General features: G+C 56.6%; 1 protein-coding gene across 10 annotated transcripts in view; it reads right to left on the minus strand.

Moving 5' to 3' along the window:
• The window catches only part of SLC6A9 (solute carrier family 6 member 9), a 35,609-nt gene that overhangs the window by 11,922 nt on the left and 9,385 nt on the right, over positions 1-14,302 (minus strand). For 4 of the 10 annotated variants that reach the window (XM_032247290.1, XM_032247291.1, XM_032247293.1 and 1 more), the window contains exons 3-5: positions 2,241-2,397; positions 1,496-1,627; positions 861-1,131 (exon numbers count right to left, since the gene is read on the minus strand). In XM_032247290.1, the coding sequence (XP_032103181.1) occupies positions 861-1,131; positions 1,496-1,627; positions 2,241-2,397 (560 nt within the window). Of the gene's footprint in view, positions 1-860; positions 1,132-1,495; positions 1,628-2,240; positions 2,398-5,967; positions 6,397-8,481; positions 8,813-14,302 lie in introns of those variants that run through there. The other 6 variants (XM_032247289.1, XM_032247296.1, XM_032247297.1 and 3 more) reach the window with 6 other exon arrangements.

The following is a 14,302-nucleotide window of genomic DNA, read 5'->3' on the forward strand; positions in this document are numbered from 1 at the left end:
TTTGTCACCTCTGAACAAAATGTGCCGAGATGTCTTGATCATGGCACCCCTGGCTCAGAGACCTCCCATGGCTTCTTTTGTTCTGCAGCATAAAGTCTAAGCCTAACCCTTGTAAGTTATTTACGAAGGCAGTGCCACCTCCTAGACCACCCTGAAGCCATGCATTCTCCCCACACCTGTTACTCTCTCTCTCTCTCTTTTTTTTTTTTTTTTGAGATGGAGTTTCGCTCTCCTTGCTCAGGCTGGAGTGCAATGGCGAGATCTTGGCTCACCACAACCTCTGCCTCCCGGGTTCAAGTGATTCTCCTGCCTCAGCCTCCCAAGTAGCTGGGATTACAGGCATGCACCACCATTTTTAGTAGAGAGGGGGTTTCTCCATGTTGGTCAGGCTGGTCTCGAACTCCTGACCTCAGGTGATCTGCCCACCTCAGCCTCCCAAAGTGCGGAGATTACAGGTGTGAGCCACCTTGCCTGGCCTCCCCAAACCTGTTACCGTCATCAGCGCAGGCTCCCTTCAGCTGGGGCCAGCCTCTGATCATCTGGGACAGGACGTTTGCCCACACACTTCTTCTCCCCAGGATCCCTCCCCCTTTCCCCTGAGTATCCTCTGAAGGTGTGCAGACTTCTGAAGGCCTTCTTAATGGCTGCTTTGTAAAGATCCTGCCACTCAACATTCCATCTTCCATTGTTTTCTGTACATCAGGCTCTTCTGCTAAACCTCTTCACTCACCTCTGCCCTCCCCCAGTCCAGCAGAGGGCTCAACCTGCAGCAGGCACCTGACCTATTCTGCAGATGGCTGCCCAATGGGGAGAGGGTCGCTACCAGGTTCTCCTGACTCTGGGTCCCGAGGGTGCCTCACCTCCAGTACTCCTCACTGGGGCTGGTCCTCTGGAGGCTGTGGTTGAGATGGTGGGAGAGGTTGCTGGGCAAGGCGGCCGGCCGGGAGCCATTGGTGAGGTTGGAGGCGTCCAGCACCCCGGCGCAGTCACGCGTGTTCCAGGGGTTATTGCAGTAGGCCCAGGGCAGCACGTGCGTCATGGACGAGAAGAAGTAGTAGAAGGCGATACAGATGACCACATTGTAGTAGATGCCGATGTAGGTGGACACCACCATCATGCCATAGCCTACACCTGCAGGAGGGGAGGGGTCGGGGAGCAGCCTCACACATCCAGCAGGAGGAAGTGAGGTTAATCATTTCTAAGGGTGCAAGGGGTAGGCTTTGATGGAGGGCCACCCAGGTCAAGGTCTTGGTAGGGGTAAGTTGGGGGGGCGCAAAGGAGTTTTGTGTGTACGTGTGGTAGGCGGGGAGGGTGGAGGCCAAGTAAACAAGGGTCCCAGCATGCATCCATGGCTTAGGCCATTGATGTGGGGCTTGGGGTCAGCATCGGGGCTCTACAGAGGTCAGCCGTGTTTGTGCGGATGGGCAAGTTGACACGGCCCTCAGAGGCCATTGTGTGTTTGTGTGTTTGAGAGAGTGGCCCTCCCAGGCCTCACCTTTGAACATGGGGCTGATCCTCCAGACCCCCAGGCACCCCTGGCTGGCAAACTGTCCGAAGGAGAGCTCCATGAAGAAGAGGGGGATCCCGCAGAAGATGAGCATGATGAAGTAGGGGAACATGAAGGCGCCTGGGAGGCAGGGAGAGGTCTGGCTCAGGAGTGGGCTTGGGGGGATCTCACCCTCGGCTTCCTGCCCAGAACCCAACAGCAAAACCTTTGCGATTGGGTGGGACCCAAGGAGTGTGCCAGGCCTTGAGCAGGAGCCTGGGCTGAGGCACACCACCCGCAGCCTGTCTTTGAACTTGTCAGAGGCTCCCAGGAAATCTGCTCAAAGTAGAATCCAGGCCCCAGAGCCATCATACTTGGGTGAGATTGGATGGTTGAACCAAGCGATTTCACAAACATAAGTTGCTGAGATCCACAAATATCCCTGAACCATTTAGGGGGCTGCTGAACCCCAGGGAATAGAACAGGGAGCCCTGGGGAGGTTGGGTCCTTTTCTCACCTCTCCTCACCTGAAAAGGGGCCAGCTGGCAGGTCCAGGCCCGAAAAACAGACTGCCAGGGTCTGGGGTGGCCTGCCTTAGGCAAAGCATGCCTAAGCCAGGGATAGGGGCAAAGGAGGCCAGGGCCAGAGGCCAGCCTTTATCTGGAGTGGGTCTGTGCCAGGGAGAGGGTGGCCCAGGCCCTGGTGGGTGGGCTTTACCCAAGTGGGTGGTCCCTGCCCTGTGCCCGCTGGGTACCTCCCCCGTTGCGATAGCAGAGGTATGGGAAGCGCCAGACATTGCCCAGGCCCACGGCATAGCCCACGCTCGTCAGTACAAACTCGATCTGGTTGCCCCAGTTGCCCCGTTTGAGGTTCTGGTCCCTCTTGGTGGCCTCGCTGGGCACAGCACCATTCTGTGGGGACAGGAGAGAAGCTACCATCAGCAAGGCATTTGTGCTCCGTGCCTGATCCTCTGGGCCTCCCCCAGCAGGGACACCGTGGACCCTCCAACACCCCTCCCCAGGCTTCCCCTCTGCTGGCAGGAGTCTCGGGCAGGCCTGGCAGAGGAGGGAAGCAGGGAGGAGTGGCTGCCAGAAGGCGCCAAGCAGAGCCTCCCTCATCAGCCCCACAGCACGCAGTGCCAGGTGTACCAGCCCACCTGAGGAGCTGCTGCCAGGGTCCAGGAGGTGGGACATGGGAGAGGGAGCTAGGGCCAAGAGCCCCCAAGTCCCTCCAAAACCTCCCCTCGCCCCTCTGGTAAGGATCTGGGAGCAGCTGAGCCTCATACCAAGCAGCCAAGTCAGGCTGGGCACAAAGGGGCCTGTGTCCAGACAGCCCCCCCGACCCGTCGCCTACCACATCACCAGGCTGAGCACGCTGCCTGTGGGCAGGCGACTGCGGGGGAGGGGAGGCTAGACCCCTCCCCCTGCTGAAGGCTTCTTCCTGGGGGCACAGAGTGGGCAGGGCTGGGGAGAAATGGGAGAGCAGCTGAGCTGGACCAGACCTGGGGAAGGCATTCTGGGACTCTGGGTGGGAGGGCCTGGGGAGCCAGCTACACTACCCATGGCTGGGGAGGGGCCCTGGGGACCTGACCTGGGCCACAGCTAGGGAGTGCTGGGCCCTGAGTGAGGGAAGGAGACCAGAGTTGTAGGCCTCGTGCCAGACTCTGAGTACAGACTCTGCTAGGGAAATAGAGGGAGTGGCTCCAGAAAAGCTGGCAGGGAGAAGGATCCCTGAACAGGGAGAAGGGGGCTGAAGGTCAGGAGAGGTGGATGCAGGGATTTGCCCCAGGGAAGAATTCCGTGCCTGCACAACTGGGCTGGTGGCCTGGGCCCCCCTGAGGACAGCCCCCTGTGGGACCCCAGGCCCAAGCTGGAACTGGCTCTGCAAGTCCCTTGGTTAAGTAAGTCCCTTAATAAGTGCCACGCTCCTTCCAACTCCCTCCCACAGTGGGCAGGAAATTAACCAGAGCCCGAGGGGCCCCAAGGGTCTCACTAAGGAAACAGGGACTCACTGTCACCAACGGAAACACAGAGAGTCCCTAGTGCCAGGGACAGCCTCCCAGAGGTGACTATTCCCAAGAGAAACAGACAGATTCAACATCAGAAATGGAGCCCCAGAGCCTCAGAGAGAGGACAGTGACGTGACACTGAGCCTCCACTTGAAAGAGACATATTCAAGGACAGCAGTCACCCTGGTCAATAAGCAAGACAGGCTGGTGCAGGTGAAATGCCATCAGACCCTGATGCTGATGAACACAGACGGGATGAATGGGCTCCCTGGACCCCACGTGCCTTAGATAGGACATGTGGAAATGTGGGCAAATGAGGCACCAAGGCTTGGTGGGTGGGCACCGCAGCACAGACACCTTTGTGGGGCAGCCACCCTGTGTGTTCAATCCAGCATCGACCCTGCAGAGATGTGACCCTCACACCCTCCGGAGGGCAGGGGCGCAGTGCCCAGGACCTCAGGTTTCCTTCAAGGAGCACCCAGAGCAAATCAGTGGCTGAACAAGCCTTCTTTCATTCATTAGTTGATTCATTCATGCAATGACAGATTTACTGACACCGGCTATGTGCCAGGCACTGTGCCAGGAAGTGAGACTTCAGCAGCGAGCTCCTACCATCTCAGAGCTGGGAGTCTAGCAGAGGCGCAAGCCGACAGTGAAATGAACACACCCATCATCTTTAGATGTGGCTTCAGTGCGACCAAGAGGGGTTCATCTCAAAGTCACAAGAGTATGGAAGGAGGACAAGGCAGGAAAGCAGGGCAAAGGTCAAGGAAGGCCTCCCTGATGAAGAGGCTTGAAGCCACACTTGGCGCTGGGAGAGGGTGGCCCCTGGCCTGAGTGTGCCCTCTGTGACATCCCCCTACAGAATCCTGCCTGAGCCTGTCACCACCTCCTGGGGCCTTCACTGGGGCAGGTGTAGCAAGATCACAGCATCAAGGGGCCATTTTTTGGAGGGTGTGAGGCCTGGTGGGTTAGTTTATCTGGTCGCAAACAAATACCAGCCAAATAGGGCTCCTATATGTTGGCCCTACAATACCAGTTTTATTCTGTCCCAGGGCTGTTTACTTAGGGGCACAATGCCTGATTGTGCCAGCAGCACAGTACGTAGATGGGGTCACAGAGCAGCAGTTACAGCTGTAAATGGGACAACTGATGGTCCAGGATGGCAGGGTAAGGGCAAGGCCCTTTTCAGAGACCCAGGTTCCTAAGGCTCGAAGTTCAAGGCCTGCCTCCTTTTCCAAGCAGGATGAGGGACAGATGCCCCACACCCCCTGACCAAGTGGGACTACATTTGGATCTCTAAAGTCTGTTCCTCCTCTGGCATGGGGGGGTACAGGGAGGGAGGTGATGCTCCCAGCCACGTGCCACAGACAGCCGCCTGCCTGAGCCCTCAAGAGCCAGCCACTGCTCCGTTAATGAGCCATGTGCTAACCAGCTCAGCCGTGCAGGCTGCAATCCAGGGAGGCCACAGCCCCCAGGACAGGGCCGAACTGGGGTTGGTGATGGGGCTCTGGCAGGAAGAAGCTGACAACACTAAAGGTCTGCTTTGTGCAGAGGCTCCTCGCAGAAACAGCACCCATTGCTGCTTGGGCGTGGATCCCAGCACTGTGACGCTTGATGACGGGAACCCGGCCCGTGCTTGGCCTGTGACTTCAACTCCAGGGCTGTCTATACTCAGGTGGCTTGGGGGAGGGCTGAGCTCTCAGTGGAGGACAGAGCAAGCCTACCTTTCTCCAAGCAAACTGGAGGAAGGACTCCCCCCCAAAAAAATCCAGGCACTTTCTGGGTCCTCTAGTTTCTTTCCTTGTGCAGCTCTCTTTTGGGGACCATCCCCCACTTCCCTCCTGAGCCGCGACATCTTTTCCAATACTGCATGGCTTTTTTTTCCTTTTCGCATAATCTTTCCTATTCTAAGCCTGTAGCTTTTCTTGATCTGCTTGGTGGACGGCTGTGTCACTGATATGAACTGCCCTTGCAGTGGTCATCAGCTGAGGGGGCCAAGGAAAAATCCCTTTGTGCTCACAATTTGACCCAGACTGGCTGCCTGTCTGCCTGAGCCAGCTCAGCCCCACAGACGGGCTCTGCTCCAGGCTTCTCCTGCCCCCCCCAACACCCACCATCTGCCCCCCTCTACTCGCCCTCACTCACATCTCAGTGGGGAATTAAACCACAGTGGCATGGTTCCCTCTGGCTCGGCTCCTCCTCTGCAGGCTCCCTAGGTATCCCCTATGTGCCCTGCGACCCTTCCCAGCAGCTCTGAGAGGCCACCGCCAGGACAAAGCAGCCTCCAGTCAGCACTGCCATGGGCCCAGCAGGTGGTCTCCAGGACAGGACTACCCTGCTCTGTTCCCAAGCTCTCCCAGCCATGGAGGGAATGGAGGCTTTCCTTCCATGACGGGGTGGGGTGAGCTGGCCACCACACACAGACACATACACACACACACACACACACACCCCTCTGAAGTTCCCTTACCCTTAGAGCCAGTCATTGAGACAGCAGTGTCCACCCTAGCACAAGAACTTAAGATCTTTCTTGGTTTAACAGACCCTGTCCCTGCCTCGCTGGGAGCCACACTGAGCAAAGTCACTTACATAAGTCCTTTACACAGCCCTCTGCCCGGCTTATTTAATATTGCTCTGGCTGAGCCTCTGGAATTAAGGCTGCTCAGCTTCGAGGGCAGAATCCAGATCTCCCACTCTGCCCAGGGCTTGGCAGAGGCGGGCCACCGGTGCAGGTGAGAGCCCTGGTGCTCCGGGACCTGCTCCTCCAGTAGCCCTGGGCAAGTCACTTCCACTCTGGGTATCAGGAGGCAGACTAGATAACCTCACTATCAGATTAGCTCCAGGGTGTTCAGGATGGTGTGGCCATAGGCTAGATAACCCCACTATCAATCCATCTGCCAGATTCCCAGGATAGACAGCCTCAGCAGCTACTCATATTCCACAGCTCAGCCTCAGCAGCTACTCATATTCCACAGCTCTCCCTCAGCTGGAATTTTGCTATGTCTGACTTTCCACTGGTTCCCACTAGCTTTCTAGATTACTGATAAAATATTTTGCACTTTTTTTCTGTTCATAAAAGCATGATAAGCTACCACAAAAAAAATTAGAAAATACAGAAAAAGGTAGAGAGGAAACACAGCAGCAAAGCCCACTCCTAGAGCAAACCCCGGCCAGCCTGAGGACGCACTCCCACCTTTCCCTCTTGTGCGGACGCAGGGAGCCCAGCTCTCCATCCTGGACGGTGACTCTGCTCTGGTATGAGACTCCTGCCTCCTATATCAGGGTCCAGTGGATATTTTTGTGAATTGTGAGTTTCCCCTTCCTGCTCTCAGTGGACACTGAGGAATCCTGGAGCTGCCCTGGCTGGGCGGGCCCTCTGGGACCTAGTTTAGGTCTCTCCAGCCCCAGGGTGTGCTCATGGGATGAAGTCCCATCCAAGACAAACTTTATGGAGGAGAATGGGCAAGACCTCACATCCCAAACTGACTTTGAGCCAAATCAGATCACTGACAACTTTCTCTAAGTCCCAGTGGGGAATCTAGATGGAATAGCCATTACAGTAAATTGTGGCTGCCTCAGAAGACCCCACGACCTCCTGCCAGGCACCCCTCGGTTTTTGTTCTCTCTTATCAGTCCAGGGGCCAGGTCCACAGGCAGCACCTACCCTGCAACGACAGAATCATCTGTCCTTCACCTACATAGCACTGAGTAGCGGCAGAGAGACCCAGCTGCAGTGCTGATCTCTGGTGTCAGTTACCTGGATACGGGAGGGGCTGGGCCTGGGGGTGGAGGGGCAGAACATGGAAAAATCTGCCCCAGGCCCGAGTGGTCCTCAGCAGCCATTAGTGCCTCCTGCCTCCAGGAAAACCTCAGAGCCATCTCTGGGCACCTCTCAGGACTCCAGGTCCTTCAGAGTCAAGGCCTTCATCTAGCAGGTGAGAGAGGCAAGGATGTGCCTTGTGTCTATCCATTGCGGAGCCCTGATTGGCAGCAAGGGACCTGCCAATGTTGTGGGCAGCAGGCAGACTGGCACCCCCAGGCATGCTGGGCTCCACTCCAGGCCTTGGGGAGAGTGATGGAGGACCCTGGGAGAGCCCTGCCCAGCCCCTCGCTTCCCACCCCAGGGAAGCCCAGCAGGAGAGACTGGAGGCCACAGTCCTGTCCTGTGCTGCATCGGCTGAGGGCGGCTTCTATCCTCACCAGCTGGCAGTGGGCAGCTCTGGGAAGTGGTTCTTGACCCCAGCAGTCCTGAGGTTTGAGGGCAGCCCCACGTTCCGCTCCTCCCAGACCCATCCCACATCGCCTCAGAGGGCATTCCCTCTCTTGCCTTCTGAAGGTCAAGTCGGGATGTCCTACAGGGGAGAAGGGTAGCTTTTGAGTCTCCCTCGCCGACATCCACTGCATGTGCCTGACATCTCCGCCAGTCCCCAGCGTCCAGGGATGAGGACACACCAGCTCCCAGCCCATGTGGGCACTTGCCCTGGACCCTGGAAAATGCTCCATGGGGTCACTCTCTTCCCAGCTGAGACTCTTGCCCCCTCCCCTCCCCCACCCAGCACCACTGAGCCCATGTGCCACGTTCCCCTGCCTGCTCACCCACTCTCCCCATAGGAGTAACTGCCGTTGCACAGACAATGAGGCTGTATTGATTAGTACAATTCCTGGGCACCTCCGGCCCGTCTCCCCGGGAGCTAGGACAATGCAGCTTTGATACACAGAGCAGATTCTCAGCAGGTCCTTGGGCTGGGGGAGCCCTCACACCCCCACTCTCCTCCCCCTTGCCCCCACCACACAGCTAACTCTTCCTGCACTCCTTTGCATAGTTGCGACTTTCTGGGTCACTTTGGCTGGTGTCTGTCTCACTTGCTGGCTGTGCCTGCCCCTCCCTGGCACAGACCATTCAGCCCCTTTCCCCATCCCCAGCCCAGCCTCTCGGCCTGCCTGGCACCAAGGAGGAGGCTCGACCTCCTGGAAGGTGACTGACCTGTTCTGGGGAAGAGGGGGCCACAGGTCCATGAGCTGCGGCCATCCCCAGTGAGCACTCGCAGCCAGCGTGTCTCCGCAGCTCATTCACACCTCTGCGGGCTCCAGCGCGACACTGACGCTTCCCCTGCCTCTCCCACTGCCGGGCTGGGCAGCCTCAATTACTTTCACCTCATCTCCTCCCGAAGCTCTGCCTACCCCCTCCCCTGGCCCTGCCCCTCCAGCCAGTCCCCATGCAGCCCAGCACGGGTGCTCCGGAGCTGGAGAGTGGGGCGTGTGGGGTTTGTTGTGTTTTTCCCTTGTTCCCAGCAAGTAACTGGAACAAAACACACACACACACACACACACACACACACACACACACACGAATAGGGCAGAACGAGCGAGAGGGTGGCTCACTCCCCCTAGAGAGCTGGCCAGATGCTGTCTGAGCCCACAGGCCTGGCACTGGGTGGGCTCCTGGTAGGGTAGTTGAGTGTCTGATGAGTGATGAGGTCTGCCCCATTGGGCCCTGGATGGTGACTGGCAGGAAGATGGAAGGTACAGTCCACAGGGCACAGCTCAGGCTCCTCCGAGAGGTACAAGCCAGGAGAAACCAAGCCCTGGGGCTGTACCTGCTCCCCTCCAGAGATGGGGACTCCCAGCCCGCCAGGATGATGGGGCATCTTCCTAGGAGAATGTGACTGACCATGCCAGAAAGCCCTGGCCTAGTGAGCCATGCTGTCACCTGTCTGAACAAAGATGGCATTAGCCAAGGGGGCAGTCACCTCAGAGTCCAGACAAAGTGGGGCTGTGGAATAAGAACCCATGAGGATTTGCACCATGATGCCCAGAAGGTGAGGCACTAGTCTGGGAGTGTGTGCGGCGTGGGCTGGTAGGTTCAGTGGTGTCATCACCACGACTGTAGCCACCATCACTGTAGTCACCACGACTGTGGTGGGATGCCACTCAGACCCATCCAGTCCCTTTCTCTGAGGCCACACACACTGGTCAGTCTCCTGCTGACCCCAAGATACCGCACACCAGTGGCTAGGAAGGTGGACATAAGAGTTCCGGTGCCGGGAAGGTGCCCTTTGGAAACTGGGCAGTCAGCAGAAGGCCTGGCCTATCGTAGGACCTCAGGAAATATGAGTCCGATGGACGCGTGCATGAATTCTGGCATAAGGACGGCTTTCCTGTGAATTTGGTGAGTGTGGCAACCCCATAGGGAACATAGGGAGTTTTGCTGAGCACAGGATGACATTAAAAATAAAAAGACAGGCCAGGCTTGGTGGCTCACGCCTGTAATCCCAACACTTTGGGAGGCCGAGGCAGGTGGATCATCTGAGGTCAGGAGTTCAAGACCAGCCTGGACAACATGGTGAAACCCTGTATCTACTAAAAATGCAAAAAATTAGCCGGGCATGGTGGCAGATGCCTATAAACCCGGCTACTTGGGAGGCTGAGGCAGGAGAATCACCTGAACCTGGGAGGCAGAGGTTGCAGTGAGCTGAGATCGTGCCATTGCACTCCAGCCTGGGCAACAGAGTGAGATCCCATCTCAAAAAATTAAATAAATAAAAATAAAAACACAGGTGGGGCACAGTGGCTTAGGCCTGCTATCCCAGTGCTTCAGGAAGCCAAGGCCGGAGGGTCTCTTGAGGTCAGGAGTTCAAGACTATTATGAGCAACATAGTGAGATCCTGTCCCTACAAAAAACTGGCCAGGTGTGGTGGTATGTACCTATAGTCCCAGCTACTCAGGAGACTGAAGGAGGACGATTGCTTGAGCCCAGGAGTTGGAAGTTGTAGTGAGCTATGATCACACCATGGCACTCCAGACTGGATGACAAAGTGAGACCTTGTTTCAAAAAATTGATAAAAAAATAAATTTGCCAGGGGTGATGGCTCATGCCTGTAATCCCAGCACTTTGGGAGGCCAAGGCAGGCGGATCACAAGTTTGAGACCATGACTATGGTCAGGAGTTTGAGACCAGCCTGACCAACACGGTGAAACCCCATCTCTACTAAAAATATAAAAATTAGCTGGGTGTGATGATGTGTGCCTGTAATCCCAGCTACTCGGGAGGCTGAGGCAGAAGAATGGCTTGAACCCCGGGAGGCAGAGGTTGCGGTGAGCCAAGATCGCACCATTGCACTCCAGCCTGGGCAACAAGAGTGAAATGCTGTATAAAAATAAATAAATAATAAAAATAAAAAATAAATTTAAAAATAAGATAAAATAAAAACTCACAAGCTAGCCGGGCACAGTGACTCACGGCAATTATACCAGCACTTTGGGAGGCTGAGGAGGGCAGATCATCTGAGGTCAAGAGTTTGAGACCAGCCTGAACCAACATGGAGAAACCCCATCTTTACTAAAAATACAACATTAGCCGGGCATCGTGGTGTATTCCTGTAATTCCAGCTACTCGGGAGGCTGAGGCAGAAGAATCACTTGAACCTGGGAGGCGGAGGTTGCAGTGAGCTGAGATCATGCCATTGCACTCCAGCCTGGGCAACAAGAGTGAAACTCGGTCTCAAAAAAAAAAAAAAAAGTCACAAGCTTTAGAATTTGACAGGCCTGGGTTCAAACCCTAGCTCTGTCAATTTCTCACCATACATAACCTTAGGCAAGTCCCTTAATCTGTTTGATCTCAGTTTCTTCATGACTAAAATGAGGATACCATCTGCCAATCATTGAATCTAGTGAGCGTCGGTAATAATGGCAATAGAAAACACATAGTAAGTGCTTGCTGTGGGCCAGGTACTGTCCTGGCTTGACACACATGGGATGCATGCTTCATAGACAGCCCATCACCCTGTGGGCACTCACGTAGCATGGTACAAGTTAATTTCCCATATGCTAACTCATTGGGTCTTCCCAGCCGTCCCATGAGGTAGGTCCACTGTTATCTCCATTTTGGTCTGGGGAAGATGGGGCAGGTGTTGGCTCAAGCAAGTGTCCTAAGGATGGCCCCAGATCCTACTGACTCAGCTGCTCACTGAGCCAGCCTTATGCGCCTGGTCCCCAGACACACTCCCCTGAATTCCTGAGGGAGCAGACTGAGGGCCAAGGTGCTGGCTGGGCCACTTGCTCCAGGAAGGTCCAGTCACCCATGATGCCCAAATGCTCACTTCCACCCAGGGTGGGCTCTGGGCTCAGGCTGCCCTGGCCTGGGCCGGGTGCCCAGAACAGGCAGCCCCGGCTGGATGGCTTTCCCTGGCTCTGGCCATGGGGACAAGAGGCGGCAGCAGCCCAGCTGGGCCCTGGCCGTAATGAGGCCTCATTAGCGAGATCCAGCTGCTCTAGCCCCACTTAGGGAGGCCGACTCCCCCAGCTCCCGCCTCTGACTTCTCCTAATAAGAGTGGGCATGCTTCCAGAGGGGCAAGGAGTCTAGGGGCTTTGTTGTCCCCTGTGACTCTGGAGGGAAGGTCCTGCTGAGCTGGGACTGAGAAGTGCCAGGGATGGCGGAGGGCCGCAGGAAGGCTGTGTGGGAGGCCAGGCGACAGGGTGGAGTAGGTGGGCTAGTGAGGAGGTGGGGAGGGAGAGAGAGGGCAGGGCCCCCAACAGAAAGGAGGCTGAGGAAGGCTGGGCCTTTTCCTCTGGATCTAGGTATTGTCCATTTCACTGGGGAGCGGGTAGCTGCTAATCTAGGATCAGCAGAAGGTCACACTGCTTAGGCTGTCCTGGCTAGAAGAGCACCTCCGCTGTGCTAGGCCTTATCTAACGAGAATGCCCACTGTGTGCCACTCCCTGAGCTGGGACAGCACTCACTAGATGTCAAATCTTGTACTGGAAGCACCTGCTGTGTGCAAGAACCTGGATCCACAGAGTGCCCACTGCGTGCTGAGTCACATGCCGAGACAGCACCCAATGTGTGTCAGTCCCAGCCTGGGAGCCCCTGTGGTGTGCTAGGTCCTGCACCAGGGGAGTACCCCAGGTATGCTTGATACTGCGCCAGGTAAGGATCCATGTATGCCCAGCTCTGACCTGAGTGAGCACCCACTGTGTGCCTAGCAGTGTGCTAAATGAGTGCCTACAGGGTGACAGGCTCTCCACTGAGGGAGTGTCTAATGTGTGCCAAGTCTGCACTAGCTAAGCATTTACCACATGCTAAGACTTGGGTTAGGTGAGTGCCCAGGCAGGGACAGGCCCTCTACCAAGGGAGTGCCCAAGGTTTGCCAAGCCCTGTGCTTGGTGACCTCCCAATAATGCGCCAAGCCTGTACTAGTTGAGCACTTGCTACATGCCAACACTTGGGATGGGTAAGTACCCACTATGTGCCAGGTGACAGATGCTACAGACAGGAGGTGTCCACATCCTTGGGGCAAAACATATGCGAACAGGTCAGGGCAGAGCAGCCCCTGGCAGCCTGCAGTGCTTGCAAGGCCTTCTTGGATTTGGATGCCCTGGCACCCAGAGCCCTAGCCCAAATGAGTCTGTTCCTGTTCCTTGTGAGGCCTTCTTGTGGCAGAAACAATCAGTGTGCTCAGACATGGGAAGGGGTCAAAGAAGCTCACCAAGGCCTGGACCGCCCAAGACTCTGCAGGAGTGCGTAGTAGTGCTACGGAGGGACTGAGGTGGCCAGCCTGGGAAATGGTGTGACATTGGTGGGGGAGGACTAAAACTGACCCAGTGGGGGCTCTCTTGCCTCCTGTCCTGGGTCCCTCTCCGCCAGCCCCTTATCCTTTGAGACCTAGGTGGCCCTGCCTTGCACGTGTACGAGGCCCTAGGTCTCGATGGAAGGACCACCCTACGCACCCCCTAGTGCCCCCAAGCATCCCAGCTGCTCCCAGGCTTGGAGGCACCCTGGCCAGCTGGGTTCTCGCACAGCCCTGTCCTAGGAGCTGCTGAGGCGTGAGGGAGGCAGCTGAGCTGGCCTGGCAGAGACCATCTGGGCTGGGAGTGGGGGAGGGACACGTGCAGTGGGCATGTGGGCCTGGGCACGTGCTGGGAAGCTGCTTGCTACCCCTGGGGCACTGGCTGTGGCACCCAGCAGAAGCTCCAAGGGTAACACAGGGTGTCTGCCAACACTGAAGAGACTTGGAGGGCCAGTGTCCTCGCACCCAAACCTGGGTAAAGGGGGAGAGAAGTGAGGATCTCATGGTAGGGACCAGTGCCTGCTCCATGCATGCAAGGGCACAAACAGCAGCAGAAAGAAGCCACAGAGAACTGGGAGGGTCCAAGTGCCTGGCTTACATGCACACCCCTCAGCATCCTCTCTTTTGATCTACCAGGGCATCCAAAGAAGAACCCTATCAGAATGAAGCTTCCTTAGCCACTGGCCGTAGGAAGACACAGAAGACACAAACATGCTGACTGAGCTGCCTGTGTTAGCAGAGATGGGGCTTGGCCAGGACCAGCTGCCCCATGCACCTCAGAGGCTGTGTCTAGAGACAAGCACTGAACGGAGGTGGCTTCAGTCCCAAACTGGGACCCAAGAATAGAGTGGAGTAGTCCAAGGTCACCAGCAGAACTGAAAAGGAGGCAAGAATAGAATCTCCAAGCAACCACTGGGGGTGCCCATGGGACAGATGCTATGAGCCTCAAACGCAGCAACAGTGGGCAAAAGCCAAAGGGCAGAGAGCGGGGAAGAGAGTGAGCCCCAGCTATCTTTAGGCACATCCTGGTGCTGGGAACGGGAGTCCCAAGGCAGCATTCCCATCTGCAGGCAGGCTGACCAGGCCGGCCGGCAGAGCATAGTCGGGGAAACTCAGCTCAGGCAGGGACTCTGGGACACTGGGATTCAGGCCCTCTGTCTGCTCACATCTCCCCTGCCTGCCCTCCCAGTCCTTCCAGGTCACTCCAGAAAAGGAAGATCAACCAGGGAGTACTCAGA

Source organism: Sapajus apella, unplaced genomic scaffold, assembly GCF_009761245.1.
Source record: "Sapajus apella isolate SASKATOON/1434 unplaced genomic scaffold, GSC_monkey_1.0 scaffold62, whole genome shotgun sequence".
Taxonomy (NCBI): Eukaryota; Metazoa; Chordata; class Mammalia; order Primates; family Cebidae; genus Sapajus; species Sapajus apella.